General features: G+C 39.3%; 1 protein-coding gene across 3 annotated transcripts in view; it reads left to right on the forward strand.

The window, feature by feature from the left end:
* The window catches only part of dnmbp (dynamin binding protein), a 108,516-nt gene extending 88,372 nt beyond the window's left edge, over positions 1-20,144 (forward strand). For all 3 annotated transcript variants that reach the window (XM_088324201.1, XM_088324202.1, XM_088324203.1), the window contains 3 exons: positions 3,725-3,923; positions 8,855-9,324; positions 19,074-20,144. In XM_088324201.1, the coding sequence (XP_088180327.1) occupies positions 3,725-3,923; positions 8,855-9,324; positions 19,074-19,259 (855 nt within the window). In that variant the 3' untranslated portion in view covers positions 19,260-20,144. The remainder of the gene's footprint in view (positions 1-3,724; positions 3,924-8,854; positions 9,325-19,073) is intronic.
* Positions 20,145-20,657: the final 513 nt, after the last annotated feature.

Below are 20,657 nucleotides of genomic sequence, written 5' to 3' on the forward strand. Positions count from 1 at the left end.
ACCATAGAGATAGATATATCTATCTATATGTATATATAGATATATCTTAGTTATAGATAGATACCATAGATATAAATACCATAGGCAGATAGAAAACCATAGATACCACAGATATAAATACCATAGGTAGATAGGCAGATAGAAAACCATAGATACTATAGATATAGATACCATAGATAGATATAGATACTATAGATATAGATAGATAGGCAGATATAGATACGATAGCTATAGATACCATAGATAGGCTATATCTCTCTCTCTATATATATATATATATATATATATATATATATATACTGGACTGTCTCAGAAAATTAGAATATTGTGATAAAGTTCTTTATTTTCTGTAATGCAATTAAAAAAACAAAAATGTCATACATTCTGGATTCATTACACATCAGCTGAACTATTTCAAGCCTTTTATTATTTGAATATTGCTGAATTTGGCTTACAGCTTAAGAAAACTCAAAAATCCTATCTCAAAATATTAGAATATCATGAAAAAGTATACAAGTAGGCTATTCAACTAATCACCTGAATCATCTAATTAACTCGAAACACCTTGCGAGGGTTTCCTGAGCCTTAAAAACACTCAGCTTGGTTCAGTAAACTAAATCACTGCTGATCTGACTGCTGTCCAGAGGACCATCATTGATACCCTCCATCAGGAGGGTAAGACACAAAAAGAAATTTCTCAAAGAGCAGGCTGTTCACAGAGTGCAGTTTCAAAGCATATCCACAAAAAGTCTGTTGGAAGGGAAAACGCTGCACAACCAAGAGAGATGACCGCAGCCTTAACAAAATTGTGAAGAAGAGCCGCTTCCAGAATTTGGGGGAGCTTCAAAGACAGTGGGCTGAAGCTGGAGTCCAGGTATCAAAAGCCACAGTTCACAGACGTGTCCGGGAAATGGGCTACAATAGCCGTATTCCCATGGTCAAGCCACTTCTGAACTCAAGACAACGGAAGAAGCGTCTGACTTGGGCTATGGAGAAAAAGCACTGGACAGTTGCAGAGTGCTCCAAAGTCCTCTTTTCAGACGAAAGCAAGTTTTGCATTTCATTTGGAAGTCAAGGTGCCAGAGTCTGGAGAAAGGCTGGAGAAGAGCAAAATCCAAGTTGCTTGAAATCCAGTGTGAAGTTCCCACAGTCAGCAATGGTTTGGGGAGCCATGTCAGCTGCTGGTGTTGGTCCACTGTGTTTCATCAAGTCCAGAGTAAATGCAATTGTGTACCAAGAGATTTTAGAGCACTTCATGCTTCCATCTACTGAAAAGCTCTATGGAGATGAGTATTTCATTTTCCAGCATGATCTGGCACCTGCCCACAGTGCCAAAACCACCAGTAACTGGTGCACTGACCATGGCATCACTGTCCTTGATTGGCCTGCTAATTCCCTTGACCTGAACCCCATCGAGAATTTGTGGGGTATAGTTAAGAAGAAGATGAAAGACACCAGACCTACAAATGCAAATGAGCTGAAGGCCGCTATCGAAGCATCCTGGGCATCAATAACACCTCAGCAATGCCACAGGCTGATTGCCTCCATGCCACGCCGGATTGATGCAGTAATCCGTGCAAAAGGATTCCCAACCAAGTACTGAGTGCATCAATGGACATTTTCAAATGTTTGATTTAGTTTTGCTGTTATAAAAGTATTTTTTTACTTGGTCTGAGGAAGTATTCTAATATTTTGAGATAGGATTTTTGAGTTTTCTTAAGCTGTAGGCCAAATTCAGCAATATTCAAATAATAAAAGGCTTGAAATAGTTCAGTTGATGTGTAATGAATCCAGAATGTATGACATTTTTGTTTTTTTAATTGCATTACAGAAAATAAAGAACTTTATCACAATATTCTAATTTTCTGAGACAGTCCAGTATATATAGATATACTATAGATAGATAGAGATAGATATATCTATCTCTATCTATCTATAGATATATCTATAGATAGATATATCTATCTATATCTATAGATAGATATATCTATCTATAGATATAGATAGATATATCTATAGATATAGATATATCTTAGTTATAGATAGATACCATAGATATAAATACCATAGGTAGATAGGCAGATAGAAAACCATAGATACTATAGATATAGATAGATACCATAGAGAGATAGGCAGATATACCATAGATATAGATAGATGGATACAAATACTATAGATATAGATACCATAGATAGGCAGATATAGATTTTAAAACCTTATAAAATACAAGGATCATATTTACAATCACTTCAAAAAATACCACATAATTAGTTAAAAAACTAGCCAAATTGTGTGACCTGGGAGATAATCGGTCTAATTTCCCCCCCAAAAATTGTTTTTACTCAAATAAATTCCTAAAATAACCCGAACATTTCATTGGAAGAAAATGCGTTATTATCGTTTCAAAAAAACCTCAATAAAGCATTTATTTTTTTTTACATTCAAAGGTTATTAAAAATGAGTTCCTATATATTGAAAAACGCTTTTATTAATATTAAATCTATTCTTTGCTTTCATCATTTTTGCTCTGGTGTCAAACATGCTGCCCGCCAACGGATTGCTGAGAGAAGCACAAGAGAAAAAAAGTTGAAAAAACAAGCTTGACTTTTACATATGTCAGATATGTGCATTCATTTTGCCAAAGAACTGGAGCTGTATTTCTTTCTATGTCTCTCTTACCTCATTCTTTCTCTTTTTTCCTCTCCCTCTTAATTTATTTGTCTTTCTCTGAGGCTCTGGTGAAATTTAAGGCCAGGAAGATATAAGCGGTTCTGCAAAATCCTAATGCCCATGCCAAAATATTGAACTTCAGGAACTTTAACTTCAGGGTGTACTCACTTTTGTGAACAGGAGTTTAGCAACTAATGGATATATTTTGCATTTATGAGGGGAATGATGCATTTAGAGTGCTATAAAAGCTTAATACAGACTACTAAAGTTTTTCTTCCAATCAAACATTCTAAAGACATTTTGGTCGAATTTCGTGGTGCCTGAACCAGCGTCTTCTCCCCAGGCCAATTGCGTCTCTCGAGAAAAAGGGTAGAGAGACACAGAGAGAGAGAGAGAGACACAAAGAGAGAGAGGGATAGATAGAGAGATAGAGACAGATAGAAGGGGAGAAAGAGGAGAGAGAGAGAAAGGACAGAAAAAGGAAGAGAGATCAAAAGAAGGTAAGAATAGAGAAAGAGACAAAGTGAGTGAAAGAGAGAGAGAGAGATAGAAAGTAAGAGAAAAAGGGAGGAAGAGAGAGAGAAAGACAGAAATAACGAAAGAAAGAAAAAAGGGAAAGATGGAGGGAAAGAAAGAAAGGAAGAGTGAAAGACAGAGACCAAAAGGGAAAGATGGGGAGAAAGAAAGAAGATAACACGTAAGAGAAAAAGGGAGGAAGAGCGAGCGAGAGAGAGGGGGGGTGCGATAAGGACTATTTCAATTCATCTTTAAATGAAAGTTGAAAAGATTGAAGCGGTTCTGCAAAATCATAATGCCCATGCAAAATATTGAACTTCAAGAAGTTTAACTTCAGGGTGTACTCACTTTTGTGAACAGTAGTTTAGCAACTAATGGCTATATTTTGAGTTTTTGAGGGGAATGATGCATTTAGAGTGCTATAAAAGCTTAATACAGACTACTTTTCATCCTGTCAAAGCGATTTTTCTTCCAATCAAACATTCTAAAGACATTTTGGTGGAATTTCGTGGTGCCTGAACCGGCGTCTTCTCCCCAGGCCAATTGCGTCTCGCAGACGGACGAGCACCGAGCGGGCTTGATGTCGCGTTTCGGTCCCGGCAAACTCTTCCGGGCCGAGAGGAACTTTAACGCGGCCCAAGATTTGGACGTGTCCATCCAGGAAGGAGACCTGGTGGGCATCATCAAGCAGCAAGACCCCATGGGCAGCAACAATCGCTGGCTGATTGATAACGGAGGTGGGTCAACACATTTCTTAAGTCATCCGGAAGGTCGGAACGGAATCTCTCAGGTAGTCTGACTTCAGGACCCAACAAGCCGCCATCCAAATTCTACAAAAACATCTCATCTCATTAGCCGTACCGCTTATCCTCATTAGGGTCGCGGGGGGACTGGAGCCCATCCCAGCCATCTCCGGGCAGTGGGCAGGGGACACCCTGAACTGGTTGCCAGCCAATCGCAGGGCTGAATGAAAATATAGTGAAGTTTAAATTTGAGATGGCGGAACACAGAGACCCCTCGGTTTTAGCAGTAAACGGGGATTACACTTTTTGGCAAGCTGAAACACCAAAAAAATGAATTTTCTATTGAAAATAATAAAAAGTGAATTCTAAATGAGAAATGTTCTGCCAATAGAAAAATCATTCATTTTGGTAGGCTAAAATAAGCAAAACGATATACTGTAGGGAGAGAGCGTGAGAAACAAAAGATAAAAAGTTGTGAGAGAGGGGGAAAAGAAAGGGAGAGGAAGAAAGAAATCCAAAGAGAAATAGAAAGACAGGAGGAGAGAAAAGAAAGTGTGAAGGGTAGAAAGAGAAAAGAGAAAGGAAAAAAAAGAAGTTAGAGACAAAGAGCATAGAGCATTAAAGGAAGAGAAAAAGAGAGAGGTAGAGAGAGAGAGAGAGAGAGAAATAAATAAATACAAGAACAGTGTCTTTGTTTGAGGCACCTGGCTTTGGCAACATCGAGTTGACATATTTCAACCAGCAGCTTGTTTTTCTCTTGCGCTTCTCTGAGTGTGGTCTCGTGGGCCTAACCTGGCCCACGGGCCGCCTGTTTGACAACTGTGCCTTAAAGGGACAGTGTGTATGAGTTGACCACTCTGTCACTGTATCGTGTTGTCACCCCGTAAACAACCGCTAAAAAGCCCGAGGAAGAATGCAAACTACAGAGACCCAAAGGCACCAATTTACTTCTCTTTTCCCTAGCCTTTTTGAGCTTTTCGGGTACCCGTAGCAGTAAGATGGCAGACAATTATGTCAGGTGAGCCTCATGTTGTATCAAATCAATATTCATGTCTTGACATAGGAATATTTCAATTCATCTTTAAATGATAGATCATGTATCATGTAGAGAGAGAGAAAACAAAACAGTTAACAAGTTGTGAGAGAGGGGGAAAGAAATCCAAAGAGAAATAGAAAGACAGAAGGGGAGAAAAGAGGAAAGAAAGCGCGAAGGGTAGGAAGAGAGAAAAGGACAGAGAGAGAGAGAGAGAGACAGGGTGAAAAAGAAAGAGAAAAGGAGTGGAAAAGAGAGAAAAGGGGTGGGAGAGAGAGAGAGAGAAAAGGGGTGGAAAAAAGAGTGAGAGAGAGAGAGAGAGAAAAGGGGTGGAAAAGAGAGAGAGAGAAAAGAGGGAGAGAGAGAGAGAAAAGGGGTGGAAAAAAGAGCGAGAGAGAGAAAAGGGGTGGAAAAAAAGAGAGAGAGAGAAAAGGCATGGAAAAGAGAGAGAGAGAGAAAATGAGGGATAAGAGCGAGAGAGAGAAAAGGGGTGGAAAAAAAGAGAGAGAGAGAAAAGGCATGGAAAAGAGAGAGAGAGAGAAAATGAGGGATAAGAGCGAGAGAGAGAGAGAAAAGGGGTGGAAAAAAGAGCGAGAGAGAAAAAGAGAGAGAAAAGGGGTGGAAAAAGAGAAAGAGAGAGAGAAAAGGGGTGGAAAAGAGAGAGAGAGAGATAAGGGGTGGAAAAGAGAGAGAGAGAGAGAGAGAAAAGGGGTGGAGAGAGAGAAAAGGGGTAGAAAAAAGAGAGAGAGAAAAGGGGTGGAAAAAAGAGAGAGAAAAGGGATGGAAGAGAGAGAGAGAGAGAGAAAAGGGGTCAATAGGACTATTTCAATTCATCTGTAAATGATAGTTCATGTATTTTGGCTTCTTAACCAATAAAGGGACAGTGTGTATTATTGAACGCCTCTTAAAAGGTAAAAAAGAAAATTGATTCATAGGGTAATAAATATAATATGGGTTGAGATAAATCATATGAAGATGTATTTAAAAAAAAAACGTCTTATGTCAAGACATGAATATTAATTTGATATGACATGAGTCTCACCTGAGGAGCTGACATAATCTTCCGCCATCTTGCTGCTGCAGGTACCTAAAAAAAACTCAAAAAGAGCCTCCTAGTGGTGGAAAAATAAAAAACATTGGTATGATAGCCCTACTTTGAGGTGTCCACCAACTTGCTGCTACGCTGTGCTCAATGCCACTACTAATTGTTTGCATTAAACAACAGTGCCACCTGGTGGCCAAATATCACACAATAGGGCTTTACAAATTGATTATTATTTTACTTTTTCTTTTTTTTAATACAAGTGGAAAAGGTTTTTGGGTAGCTGTAGCAGCAAGATGGTGGACAATTATGTCAGCTCCCATTAGTTAAGGTTGCTTTTCTATAAAGTTAATGCTAATGTCTAATGAGTAAAAAATACATGTTTATATGATAGTTTATGTATTTTTGCTTAGTGTTGGGGTTTTTTACTACCAGGGGGTGCTAAATCGTATACTCTCCATCTAAGAATTAGTTAAGTTGTAGAAAATGCTAATGCTACAATGATTTGAAAAACTTCCATTTATAATATAGTTCATGTTTTTGTTCAGTATTTTAATCTATAGTTACCTTTTTACTACTGTAAAGTGTTTTTCATGCTGGTTTAAGATCAGGTCATTGTAATCCTGTGCAGTCCTTTGAGACAATTTCGTGATTAAGGGCGTCATAAATAAATGTGACTTGACTTCATGTTTGAGCATATTACTCCTGTATTGGCCAACTTGCACTGGCTCCCGGTCCACTTTCAACTGGTGGGTCAGGACCCAAAAGTAAATCACAGACCTGTTCAGTGAGTTGTGGACCTTTTGCGATGGAAAACAAAACAGGGTCAATTACACAGTGGATGATAGTTATACCTCGCTTGATTTGCTTCTTCCTGTTCGATGGTGTTTGAGGGACCACATCTCATTTTATTGTATTTGAGTTGGTTTTATTTCCCTTTTCTGCCCATTTTATTATGGGTCCCAAGAAAGTTGGTGATGAGGGGAAAGAAAAGTGAAATACTGATTCCGAAATAGGAAAATGTTGAGTGTCAGCTTGAAGGTACAGATAATGGTTAAATAACGTTAGTTTTAGTTTATTTACCAGTGTATTGATGTTGACTATCTTCACAATTAACATTTCATAAAATGGGTACGAATTTCTCTCAGTATGTGACTATTTTAAATCAGTTACATATGCAATGTAGGATTGAAAAAAATGTGTATCTGTCTTTACGTCTCTCTACCGCTACCTCTCTTTCTACCTCTCTACACCTCTATCTCTCTCTATCTACCCCTCTACCCCTCTACCTCTAAACCTCTATACCTATACCTCTCTCTACACCTCTACATCTACCTCTCTCTCTACACCTTTACCTCTCTCTCTCTCTACACCTTTACCCCTCTCTCTCTCTACCTCTACACCTCTATACCTATACATATACCTCTCTCTCCATCTACACCTCTACCTGTCTCTCTCTACACCTCTACCTCCCTCTCTCTAAACCCCCATCTCTCTCTCTACACCTCTACCGCTCTCTTTCTCTACACCACTATCTCTCTCTCTACACCTGTACCTCCCTCTACCTCTATACCTATACCTCTCTCTACACCTCTACCTCTCTACACCTTTACCTCTCTCTCTACACCTTTACCTCTCGCTCTCTCTACACCTCTATAGCTATACCTCTCTCTCTACACCCCTACCTGTCTCTCTCTACACCTCTACCTCCCTCTCTCTACACCTCTACCTCTCTACCGCTCTCTCTTTCTCTACACCTCTACCTCTCTATCTTTACCTCTCTCTCTCTCTCTACACCTCTACCTCCCGCTCTATACCTATACATATATCTCTCTCTCTACAATTCTACCTCTCTCTCTACAATTCTACCTCTCTCTCTCTACACCTCTACCCCCCTCTCTATACCTATACATATATCTCTCTCTCTCTACACCTCTATCTCTCTTTCTACACCTGTACCTCCCTCTACCTCTACCTCTAAACCTCTATACCTATACCTCTCTCTCTCTCTCTACACCTTTACCTCTCTCTACACCTCTATAGCTATGCCTCTACCTCCCTCTCTATACCTATACATATATCTGTCTCTAAACCCCCATCTCTCTCTCTCTACACTTATCTCTTTCTCTACACCTGTACCTCCCTCTACCTCTACCACTATACCTATACCTCTCTCTACCCCACTACCTCTCTCTCTCTCTCTACACCTTGACCTCTCTATCTCTACAACTCTATAGCTATACCTCTCTCTCTACCTCTCTCTACACCTCTACCTCTCTCTCTCTCTACACCTCTCTCTTTCTCTACACCTGTACCTCCATCTACCTCTAAACCTCTATACCTATACCTCTCTCTACACCTCGACCTCTACCTCTCTCTCTACACATCTACCTCTCTCTACTGCTCTCTCCACCTCTACCGCTCTCTCACTCTCTCTACACCTCTATCTCTCTCTACACCTCTACCTCTACCCCCATACCTCTCTCTCTACACCTCTCTCTCTCTCTCTACACTTCTACCTCTCTCTCTACTGCTCTCTCCACCTCTACACCTCTATCTCTCTCTCTCTCTACACATCTACCTCTCTCACTCTACACCTTTACCTCCCTCTCTCTCTCTCTACACCTCTACCTCTAAACCTCTATACCTATACCTCTCTCTCCACCTCTACCTCTCTCTCTACACCTCTACCTCTCTACACCTCTCTCTCTCGAATTAAACTGCACCTTCCGTTTTATACATTTGGGGTGGGACGGTGTGTCCTCTAGTCAGACTGTTGAGAATCACATTGCTGGATAAGACACACTTTCTCTTGAAAACCCTAACCTTCTCCGTCGCGTCCCTCCGCAGTCACCAAGGGTTTCGTGTACAGCTCCTTCCTGAAGCCCTACAACCCGCGCAGGAGCCAATCGGACGTCTCCATCGAGAGCCAATCGTCCAACGAGTCGGGCTACGGCGGCTCCTCTCCCGTTTTCTCGCGCCAGAACAGCAACAGCACGCTCACCTTCAACCAGGAAACGGCAGCCGTCGGCTACTCCGCCGCGCCAGGCCACTCGCCCCTCGCCCGGGAATCTTCGGACCGCAAGGACGAGAATCCGCCGGGGAGGGGTCACGGGACAGATCGAGCTTCCCGCCCCCGGAAAAGAGAACCGTACGACCGTCCCGGCGAACGGTCCGAGACGGAATCGTATTCCTCGGAGAGGAAGAATCCGCCGCGACCGGACGGCGATAAAGTGCCCGATACTTGGCGGAACGGGGGACGCGAGAAGTCAACCTACTCTGTGGACGAGGACAGCGAGCCCGAATCGGACAGACATCAGGTGAGCAGAGTTCGTACGGGTGCTTGAAATCTGAATTTTGGGCATCGTGCTTGTAAATGCTTGAAATCGTTGCCTTGTTTCTCACTAAGTTTGCTTAAAGAAGACGCCAACACTACTCCCCAGTGATTTCGCTATTGCTATTTTGTGATTACTAGCAGTTGGTATTGGTTTATGGCGTTATCGCCCCCTATGGGAAAGGTGCATACTACGTCTAAACAGGGATTAGACATTTATTATAGGTAAATCTATAAATAGTGTCTCCTGGTGGTACAAAAAAACTTATGTCCAAGAAAAAAAATACCTAAACTATCATTTTTTTACATTGTGAAATCCATACTTAGTAGTCGCTGGCATCAAGCTGCTACGCTGTGCTCATTCGTCACTATTGTCCTTTGCATTAGACAATAGTGCCCTCTTGTGGTCAAATATTACACACTGGGGCCTTAACAGTACTGGAGAAATTTGCTTAGAACGGGGGTGTCAAACTCATTTGAACACGGGGAGCTGGACTAGTAGATTAAAGAAAAAGAAAAAGAGATAAAGAAATAAGAGAAAGAGAGAGGGAGGGGAGCGTGAGAAACACAAGATAAAAAGTTGTGAGACAGGGGGGAAGAAAGGGAGAGGAAGAGAAAAGATAGAAAAGGAAATTAGAGTCAAAGAGGTTAAAAGACTCAGAGAGAGAAAGAGAAAGGGAGACAGAGAGAGAGAGAAATCCAAAGAGAAATAGAAAGACAGAAGGAGAGAACAGAAAGCGCAAAGGGTAGGAAGAGAAAAGGAAAAAAGAAGTTAGAGAAAAAGAGACACAGAGAGAGACAGAGTGGGAGAAAAAGGGGGAAAAGAGAGAGAGAGAGAAATAAATACAAGTACAGCATCTTTGTCCGAGGCACCTGGCTTTGGCAACATCAAGTGGACCTATTTCAACCTGCAGCTTGTTTTTCTCTTGCGCTTCTCTGAGTGTTGTCTCGCGGGCCGGATTCAATCCCTTAGCGGGCCTGATCTGCCCCGCGGGCCGCCTGTGGCTTAGAATGTCTATAAATTTGGCCATGAAATTTAAGTTCTTGATTTATTAACTTAAGTCTTTATCATTGATATTGTTAAAGGAAAATCGTGTCATGTGACCACTAGATTACAGTGTATTGGCTAATGCAAACAGAAACCAGTGCCACAGAGCCAGGGTTGGGTAGGGTTACTTGAACTGGATTACTTTCAATTACTTTTGGATTACTCCAATACCAAATATGCTCATAAAAGACAAAAGAAACGAAATAGGAAAAAAATGACTGAATTTTGTGCAGGCTTGGGGAGTAACGGAATACACGGAACGGCAAAAAACGACGTTGGCAAACTGTTTGGATTGATTTTAATTTTGTTTCTGTGGCATTTGATGTTCGAGAGAGCAATCAAAGCCAGGAGAGAAAGCTTACCACGTGTTGTGAGTCATCGTTTTATTCATATTTAGTTTCTTTTGTCTTTTATTAGCATATTAGATATTGGAGTAATCCAAAAGTCATTGAAAGTAATCCAGTTCAAGTAACCCTACCCAACGAAATTGGACGTGGCACTCCAGTTTCACATTTAACAGTGAGGATAAAAGAAAACAAAGAAGATAAAGGAACAAATAGAACAGAATAGAATATACCTCTATTGTCATTGTGACGAAATGGGTTGAACATATTGTGACAACCAGGGTTGGGTAGGGTTACTTTAACTGGATTACTTTCAATGACTTTTGGATTACTCCTATGCCAAATATGCTAAGAAAAGACAAAAGAAACTAAATAGGAATAAAATGAGTAAATTTTGTGCAGGCTTGAGGAGTAACGGAATACACGGAACGGCAAAAATGATGTCGGCAAGCTGTTTGGATTTATTTATTTTGTTTCTGTGGCATTTGATGTTCGTTTTGCCGGAGATCGAAGGGATCAAAGCCAGGAGAGAAAGCTTACCACGTGTTGTGAGTCATCATTTGATTCCTATTTAGTTTCTTTTGTCTTTTCTTAGCATATTTGGTATTGGAGTCATCCAAAAGTCATTGAAAGTAATCCAGTTCAAGTAACCCTACCCAACCATGCACAGAGCAGAGCATAGCGTAGCAGCAAATTGCCAGACGTGGCAACCTTTGGTAAGGATTTCACTACGTAATAGAAATTTCTTGACCTAGAATTATAAAAAAAACATAGTATTAAAGTTCATGCTTTTTGGACCACTAGGAGCCACTACATTTTACACACTGTCCCCTTTAAAGGTTCATTGTTTAATATTTGACCTCTAGAGGGCACTGTATTGTCTAATGCAAACAGAAAATAGTGCCAAGTTGCCAGACCAAAATGGCAGTGACTTCACTATGTAAAAAAAAAAATGCATTTCCACACCCTACAATTTAAAAAATATATATTAATATTGGTGTATTTTTGCTTATTATTCGAATTAAGGTTTTTTTTTGTACCACTAGGAGGCCCAAATATTAAACTGTCCCTTTAAAAAAATATTGATAAATATTTATTATAAACAGGGTTGGGTAGGGGAACTTGATTAATTTCAATGACTTTTGGATGACTCCAATAGCAAATATGCTAAGAAAAGACAAAAGAAACTAAATAGGAATCACATGATGACTCACAACACACGGTAAGCCTTCTCTCCTGGCTTTGATCTCCGGCAAAACGAACATAAAATGCGACAGAAACAAAATGAAAATAAATCCTAACAGCTCGCTAACATCATTTTTTGCCGTTCCGTGTGTTCCGTTACTCCCCAAGCCTGCACAAAATTGAATCTTTTTATTCATATTTAGTTTCTTTTGTCCTTTATTCGCATATTTGCTATCGGAGTAATCCAAAAGTCATTGAAAGTAATCCCGTTCAAGTAACCCTACCCAACCCTGGTTGTCACAATATGTTCAACCCATTTCGTCACAATGACAACAAAGGTATATTCTATTCTGTTCTATTTGTTCCTTTATCTTCTTTGTTTTCTTTTATCCTCACTGTTAAATGTGAAACTGGAGTGCCACGTCCAATTTCGTTGGGTAGGGTTACTTGAACGGGATTATTTTCAATGACTTTTGAATGACTGCAATACCAAATATGCTAATAAAAGACACAAGAAACTAAATAGGAATCAAATGATGACTCACAACACGCGGTAAGCTTTCTCTCCTGGCTTTGATCTCTTTGTCCTCCGGCAAAAGGAACATCAAATGCCACAGAAACAAAATGAAAAGAAATCCTAACAGCTTGCCAACATAATTTTTGCCGTTCCTATTCATATTTACTGTATTTTCCGCACTATAAGGCGCACCTAAAAGCCTTTATTTTTTTCAAAAGCTGACCATGCGCCTTATTTATGGATCAATTTTAAAATTGCAAAGTTTTCCAACTAACTTGCAGCCGCCGACTAGATTTTCCCCCGAACACCAAGTAGTACGCGGTGGATGGTGGGATTTATTTACCGGCGTTTCATTGGCTAACCAATGTGTCAATCATCAGTTGAATCGATCGCTATTGGCTAAAGTTATTCGGAGGTCAAGAGGCGGATCCTTCTTATCATTTACAGACAGCCATTGGCTCAAACGGTAAACAAAGCCTGCAATTGGCCGAAAAAGATGTGTCAATCATCAGTTGAATCGATCACTGTTGGCTAAAGTTATTCGGAGGTCAAGAGGCGGATCCTTTTTATAATGTACAGGCTGCCATTGGCTTAAACAGCGAAACAAAGCCTGCAATTGGCCGAAAAAGATGAATGCGTATAGCATGTGGCCGATGGCATAGAGAAAGCATTTTTTTCTATTCTGTATTTGTAAATATTGTATTCTCCTGGATTTACTACCCTCACGGATATAAGAGGACATTGGCTGCACATTATTATGAACACAATGACTTCGGTGAGCTATTCCCGGTTTTATATTGTCTTGTTTCAGACTGAACTCGATGTTTCTGTGATAAGCGGTGCAGATAATGAATGGAATGGAGTGTCTTTTTTTTAAATTCAACTCAATTCCAAGTGTTTATTGTCATATGCACAGTAAAGTAGCGAGCGAAAATAGAAACTAAGGAATGGTTGGCATTTCTTGAATCCCAAGACTTTAACCTTCCGAATGATATTTGGAACGATGCATTTGAGTGACATCTTACGGACACCGCATTCGCACGTGTTCTCGACACGTATTTGCGTCTTTGCAAGCTTTGGGAATGTTAAGGGGGTAAGAAGTTGGACTGAACCATCTGACTGTTTTGTCCACGTTCCCATTGTAGTGCCTTATAATCCGGTGCGTCTTATATATGTCAAAAATAGGACCAAAAACTATTTTTTCGGGGTGCGCCCTATAACCCGGTGCGCCTTATAGTGCGGAAAATACGGTAGTTTCTTTTGTCTTTTATTAGCATATTTGGTATTGGAGTAATCCAAAAGTCATTGAAAGTAATCCAGTTCAAGTAACCCTACCCAACCCTGATTATAAACCATTCTAAAATTTTCAGAGCCAAGACTTAAAAAGAGCTACATTACCAGTGTGTGTAATTATATATATATATATATATAGATAGATATAGAGATATAGATAGAGATTTCTAGATCTAGAAAAATCCAGTGTGAATATCTATTTTGCAGGTCCACCGATTTACTGTGATTTACATATGTGATTTTTAGATTTTGAGTAAATCTTTAATATTTATGTGGGTCTAAAAAAAAAAACCTGGAAAAAAATGAAATTTTCAGTTGCAGGAAGTTCTTCCAGTTACAATTTACCACCAGGAAACAATAACTCTATTCTTTTGGATGGCCCATAATAAATGCCTAATCCCTAGATCTAGAGATCTATCCATCTATATCTATATAGAGATGGAGATCTAGAGAGCTGGATACATATATTATAAAACATAAAATCACCTTATTAGATTAAATAAGGAAAGTCTTACTGGCAAAGCAAGTTGATGTATTTTTTTCATTTTATGTGAAGAGAAAACAATGCCAAATGAGCACAGTGTAGCAGCAAGATGCCTGATAAACATAGACGCGCCTACTAGGTATGAATAAAAAATATTTTTACAACTCAACAATCATGGCATTATAATTTTTTTTGCCCATTACTGAAATCAATGCTATTTTGTTCCACTAGGAGGCTCTACATATTACCGTATTTTCCGCACTATAAGGCGCACCGGGTTATAGGGCGCACCCCGAAAAAATGGTTTTTGGTCCTATATTTGACATACATAAGGCGCACCGGATTATAAGGCGCTACAATGGGAACGTGGACAAAACAGTTAGATGGTTCAGTCCAACTGATTACCCCCTTAACATTCCCAAAGCTTGCAAAGACGCAAATACGTGTCGAGAACACGTGCGGATGCGGTGTCCGTACGATGTCACTCAAATGCATCGTTCCATCATTCGGAAGGTTAAAGTCTTGGGATTCAAGAAATGCCAACCATTCCTTAGTTTCTATTTTCTTTTTCGCCCGCAACTTTACTGTGCATATGACAATAAACACTTGGAATTGAGTTGAATTTCAAAATAGACACTCCATTCCATCCATTATCTGCACCGCTTATCACAGAAACATCGAGTTCAGTCTGAAACAAGACACAGGGAAAATATATAGCCGGAGTAGCTCACCGAAGTCGTTGTGTTCAATAATGATGTGCAGCCATGGTCCTCTTATATCCGTGAGTGTAGTAAATCCAGGAGAGTAAAATATTTACAACTACAGAATAGTAAAAAATGCTTTCTGTATGCCGTCAACCACGTGCTATACGCATTCATCTTTTTCGGCCAATTGCAGGCTTTGTTTTGCCGCTTCAGCCAATGCCAGCCTGTAAATGATAAAAAGGATCCGCCCCTTGACCTCCGAATAACTTTAGCCAATAGTGATCGATTCAAATGATGATTGACACATTGGTTAGCCAATGAAACGCCGGTAAATAAATCCCAGCATACACCGCGGACTACTCCACGTTCGGGGGAAAATCGAGTCGGCGGCTGCTTGCTTTAGTTGCAAGACTTTGCAATTTAATATTGATCCATATATAAGGCGCACTGTATTATAAGGCGCATGGTCAACTTTTGAAAAAAATAAAGGCTTTTAGGTGCGCCTTATAGTGCGGAAAATACGGTACACACTGTCCCCTTAAAAAGTTCATTGTTTAATATTTGACCTCTTGAGGGCGCTGTATTGCGTGTCTCGTCTCCATATGCAATGAGAAAGTCCGAGAAAGGTAGGAAAGCGAAAGTGAAAGATTGTGAAACGTTCAAATCGACACGAAAGATAAATATTGGCAAAGAGGTGAGAAAACTGTTTGTCCGAAAGGGACATAGTCCGGCTAACATTTGAGGACGCCCTCTTTGACACTTTCAGGCTGTGCAATCTTACATAAACTATTTCAAGTAAAGTGTTCATCTGTGAGGCCCTTCATCACAAAGAGTCTTAAAGCGCTGCAGACCACCGATTATTGCAAACCGCAGACTATTATGACACCATCCCCCGATCTAAAACCGACATGAGGGCAAGGAAAAACTCAAAAACCTCAACATGAGGAAAATGAAGAAACCTTGAGAAGGGACAGTCTCAAAGGGCTGCACAGACCACAGACTATTGCAAAACAAAGACTATTCTGACACCATCCCCTGATCTAAAACCTACATGAGGGCAAGGAAAAGCTCAAAAACCTCATGTCTTGTTTATTTGTGATCCCTAATCACCAGGAGTCTCAAAGGGCTGCACAGACTGATTATTACAAACCACAACATGAGGAAAATGAAGAAACCTTGAGAAGGGACAGTCTCAAAGGGCTGCACAGACCACAGACTATTGCAAAACAAAGACTATTATGACAGCATCCCCTGATCTAAAACCTACATGAGGGTAAGGAAAAACTCAAAAACCTCAACATGAGGAAAATGAAGAAACCTTGAGAAGGGACAGTCTCAAAGAGTTGCACAAACCACAGATTATTGCAAACCATCACCTGATCTAAAACCTACATGAGGGCAAGGAAAAAACTCAAAAACCTCAACATGAGGAAAATGAAGACACCTTGAGAAGGGACAGCCTCAAAGGGCTGCACAGACCGCAGACTATTGCAAAACAAAGACTATTCTGACACCATCCCCTGATCTAAAACCTACATGAGGGCAAGGAAAAGCTCAAAAACCTCATGTCTTGTTTATTTGTGATCCCTAATCACCAGGAGTCTCAAAGGGCTGCACAGACTGATTATTACAAACCACAGACTAATATGACAGCATCCCCTGATCTAAAACCTACAGGAGGGCAAGGAAAAACTCAAAAACCTCAACATGAGGAAAATGAAGAAACCTTGAGAAGGGACAATCTCAAAGAGTTGCACAAACCACCGATTATTGCAAACCATCACCTGATCTAAAACCTTCATGAGGGCAAGGAAAAAACTCAAAAACCTCAACATGAGGAAAATGAAGAAACTTTGAGAAGGGACAGTCTCAAAGGGCTGCACAGACCACAGACTATTGCAAAACAAAGACTAGTATGACACCATCCCCTGATCTAAAACCTACATGAGGGCAAGGAAAAACAAAAACCTCAACATGAGGAAAATGAAGAAACCTTGAGAAGGGACAATCTCAAAGAGTTGCACAAACCACCGATTATTGCAAACCATCACCTGATCTAAAACCTTCATGAGGGCAAGGAAAAAACTCAAAAACCTCAACATGAGGAAAATGAAGAAACTTTGAGAAGGGACAGTCTCAAAGGGCTGCACAGACCACAGACTATTGCAAAACAAAGACTAGTATGACACCATCCCCTGATCTAAAACCTACATGAGGGCAAGGAAAAACAAAAACCTCAACATGAGGAAAATGAAGAAACCTTGAGAAGGGACAGTCTCAAAGGGCTGCATAGACCACAGATTATTGCAAACCACAGATTATTATGACACCATCCCCTGATCTAAAAGCGACATGAGGGCAAGGAAAAACTCATAAATCTCAAGTCATGTTTATTTGTGATCCCTAATCACCAGGAGTCTCAAAGGGCTGCACAGACCAGATTATTACAAACCACAGACTATTATGACAGCATCCCCTGATCTAAAACCTACATGAGGGCAAGGAAAAGCTCAAAAATCTCAAGTCATGTTTATTTGTGATCCCTAATAACCAGGAGTCTCAAAGGGCTGCACAGACCAGATTATTAGTCAAGTCAAGTCAAGTCATCTATATTTGTATAGCCCTAAATCACGAAGCATCCCCTGATCTAAAACCTACATAAGGGCAAGGAAAAACTCAAACCTCAACCTGAAGAAAATGAAGAAACGCATATATACACCAAATCAATAATGACATATCCAGTAAATTGCATTGAATTCAACATAAAGGGACAGTGTGTATAAATCAATGGCTTATTTTTTTTTTACCGCTATTGCTCAAAATGGACAATGTGTAATATTTAGTGCCTCCTAGTGGTACAAAAACTAAAATAAAAACATCTAATTGAATGCTAGGCTAGTAAATATGAACCACTGGCACCTATTTACTACGTAAAGCTCCAACACCGGAATTCCGGATTCTCAGAGGACACGTCACAAGTATCGATAAAGTTGGAGAAAATCAACAATAATTTTTTTGAAATAACGTTCCGTTTTTCTGTTTACTTCATACATAGTTACAATTAAAAACATTTGAGAGTTAAATTTAGGCCATAGTTTGCAGTTATCAAATTTAGGTTTTGTTTTTTTAAATTTAGGAACGCTGAAGTTGTTTTTTGAGGTGAAATATCCTAAAGGAACAGTGCGTATTAGTTGCTCGCTATACGCCACTGTGTGGAGTAGAATGAAAAACTACGGAGACTCGAGGTGACCAAATGCAAGGTTAATCAGAACACCGCTTAGAACAATGTAAAGACTGCATACATTGTGATCACGTGAAGAAAACACGTACATTTTAATATATGGTTTTCGCTAAATGCATTTTCAAATATATTGTACCTGAAAACTTGAACCACCTTGACTAATTTAAAACATCTATATCTAGATATATATAGATAGAGCTAGAAATATATATATATATATATATATATATATATATATAGATTGATAATCTGTATCTCTATGTATATCTATATATCTCTGTCTCTATCCATCTCTTTATCGCTGTATCTCTCTATATTTCTTTATCTATCTATAACTATCTGTATATCTATCTATATCTCTTTATCTGTAGCTCTATCCATGTATCTAGCTGTATATCTATATCTCTGTATCTCTATGTATATCTATCTCTGTCTCTATCCATCTATAACTCTATCCATGTATCTCTATCTGTATAAATATCTGTATATATATATTTATCCATCTATCTCTATATCTATATCTCTTTATCTGTAGCTCTATCCATGTATCTATCTGTATATCTATCTCTTTATCTGTAGCTCTATCCATGTATCTAGCTGTATATCTATCTGTATCTCTATGTATATCTATTTCTGTATCTCTATCCATCTCTTTGTCTGTATCGCTGTATCTCTATATTTCTTTATCTATCTATAACTCTATCCATGTATCTCTATCTGTATAAATATCTGTATATTTATCTGTATCTTTATATCCATCTGTATCTATCTCTCTGTATCTCTATCTATATCTATCTCTCTGTATCTCTATATCTCTCTGTATCTCTATCTATCTCTCTGTTTCTCTATATCTATCTGCATCTCTATATTTATTTACATATATTTTAATATTAAAACAATTTCCTTTTTTCACCCCCAGATCTACTTCGCCCTGTACTCTTTCAGCGCCCGCTGCGCCAACGAACTGAGCATTTCGGCCAATCAGCGCCTCCGAATCCTGGAGTTCCAGGACATGAACGGAAACGGCGAATGGTGGCTGGGAGAGGCCGGCGGCCGACGAGGATACGTGCCTTCCAATTACATACGCAAATCCGAGTACACCTGAACGCCGACGTTTACGTTTTTTTTGTGATTCAAAGTACTTGGAAATGCTTCTTAAAAGGGACACACGTGGCCCGAGGACCATAGTCTGCTCGCTGCCTTCTTTTGTTTTTTTTAATTTGATGACCGTTTTGCACTTTGAGCACCGTTTATTGACTTTTTGTGGCCTACCTTTTTTGTGAACACGGAGTGACACTGTGAAATAAAGACGAACAAACGTAATACAAAAAAAAAAAAATAAAGATGAATGTGTACATACTGTATGTAATACTGTACATGGAATATTTGCGTGTGCTTACTGGTTTTCGAATAAAACACAAAAGTATTATCTTGAATTTGTTGCATTTTGGCTTGAAAATATATCTTGTATTAATTAGTAACTCTTACAAAGTATTTTTTTTTTTAAAACAACAATATTGATTTTAGGCAATTTGTTTATTTTTAATCTACCACTTTTCTGAATAAGCCTTCTGGGACAGTTTTTTTTTTAAAATCTTTATTGAATATGTTCATAGGACAACATTTTCCTATTTTTAGTTTTTAACATTTGTTCTTGTTTTTGAGAAAGTTACTCACCGGCGATGCAATAATTTAAAGTTTAGATTTTTTTTAAAAAGCAACACAAGTGCCTCTATTTCTAAACATGTTTTGATTTAGCGCCTCCTAGTTGTAAAAAAAAAACACTAAAATAATGATATCAAATTGAATGTTAAGCAAAAATACATGAACTATCCCACGAAAGTGTATTTATTTGACATAACAGGAGCCTCATCGAAGGAGCTGACCTAATTGTCTGGCATCTTGCTGCTACGGGTACCCTGAAAGACCAAACACCTTGTTAAAACTGGGCAAAAATGAGAAAAATAATAAAGCGGTTTGATCACTTTGAGTCTCCGTAGTTTTTATTATTCCCTGTGCTTTTTTAGTTTTGCGCAGAACAGCGACACCTAATGGTCAAATACTACCTAGTGTCCCTTAAAATAATAAAGTAATTTTATCTTTTTCTTAAGGACAGGAACTAAATATAACATCTATTCTATTTTTCCCAAACAATGGACAGAAAGGCGAGACGAAAACACGAGATGATATATTCTTAATCCTCTGCAAAGAGAAGCTGCTACCAACTGACAATCGTTTTTCTTAAGCTCCCTCTAAGTGAGCAATGTTCAGAAACCAGAACCAATCATAAATGTTGTTATTGGTAGCAAAATTACCGTAAATTCCGGACTATAGAGCGCACCTGATTATAAGCCGCACCCACCACATTTTATGAGGAAAACCGCTTTTGTACTTGCACAAACCGCACATGTATATAAGCCGCATGCGCCCACATTAAAACAACGTAACACATTTACAAAAGTAACCCAAACTCAACTTTAAGTCCCGCGATTGTAACTGAATA

This window comes from Urocampus carinirostris, chromosome 19 (genome assembly GCF_059441175.1).
Source record: "Urocampus carinirostris isolate Australia breed hairy pipefish chromosome 19, RoL_Ucar_1.0, whole genome shotgun sequence".
Taxonomy (NCBI): domain Eukaryota; kingdom Metazoa; phylum Chordata; class Actinopteri; order Syngnathiformes; family Syngnathidae; genus Urocampus; species Urocampus carinirostris.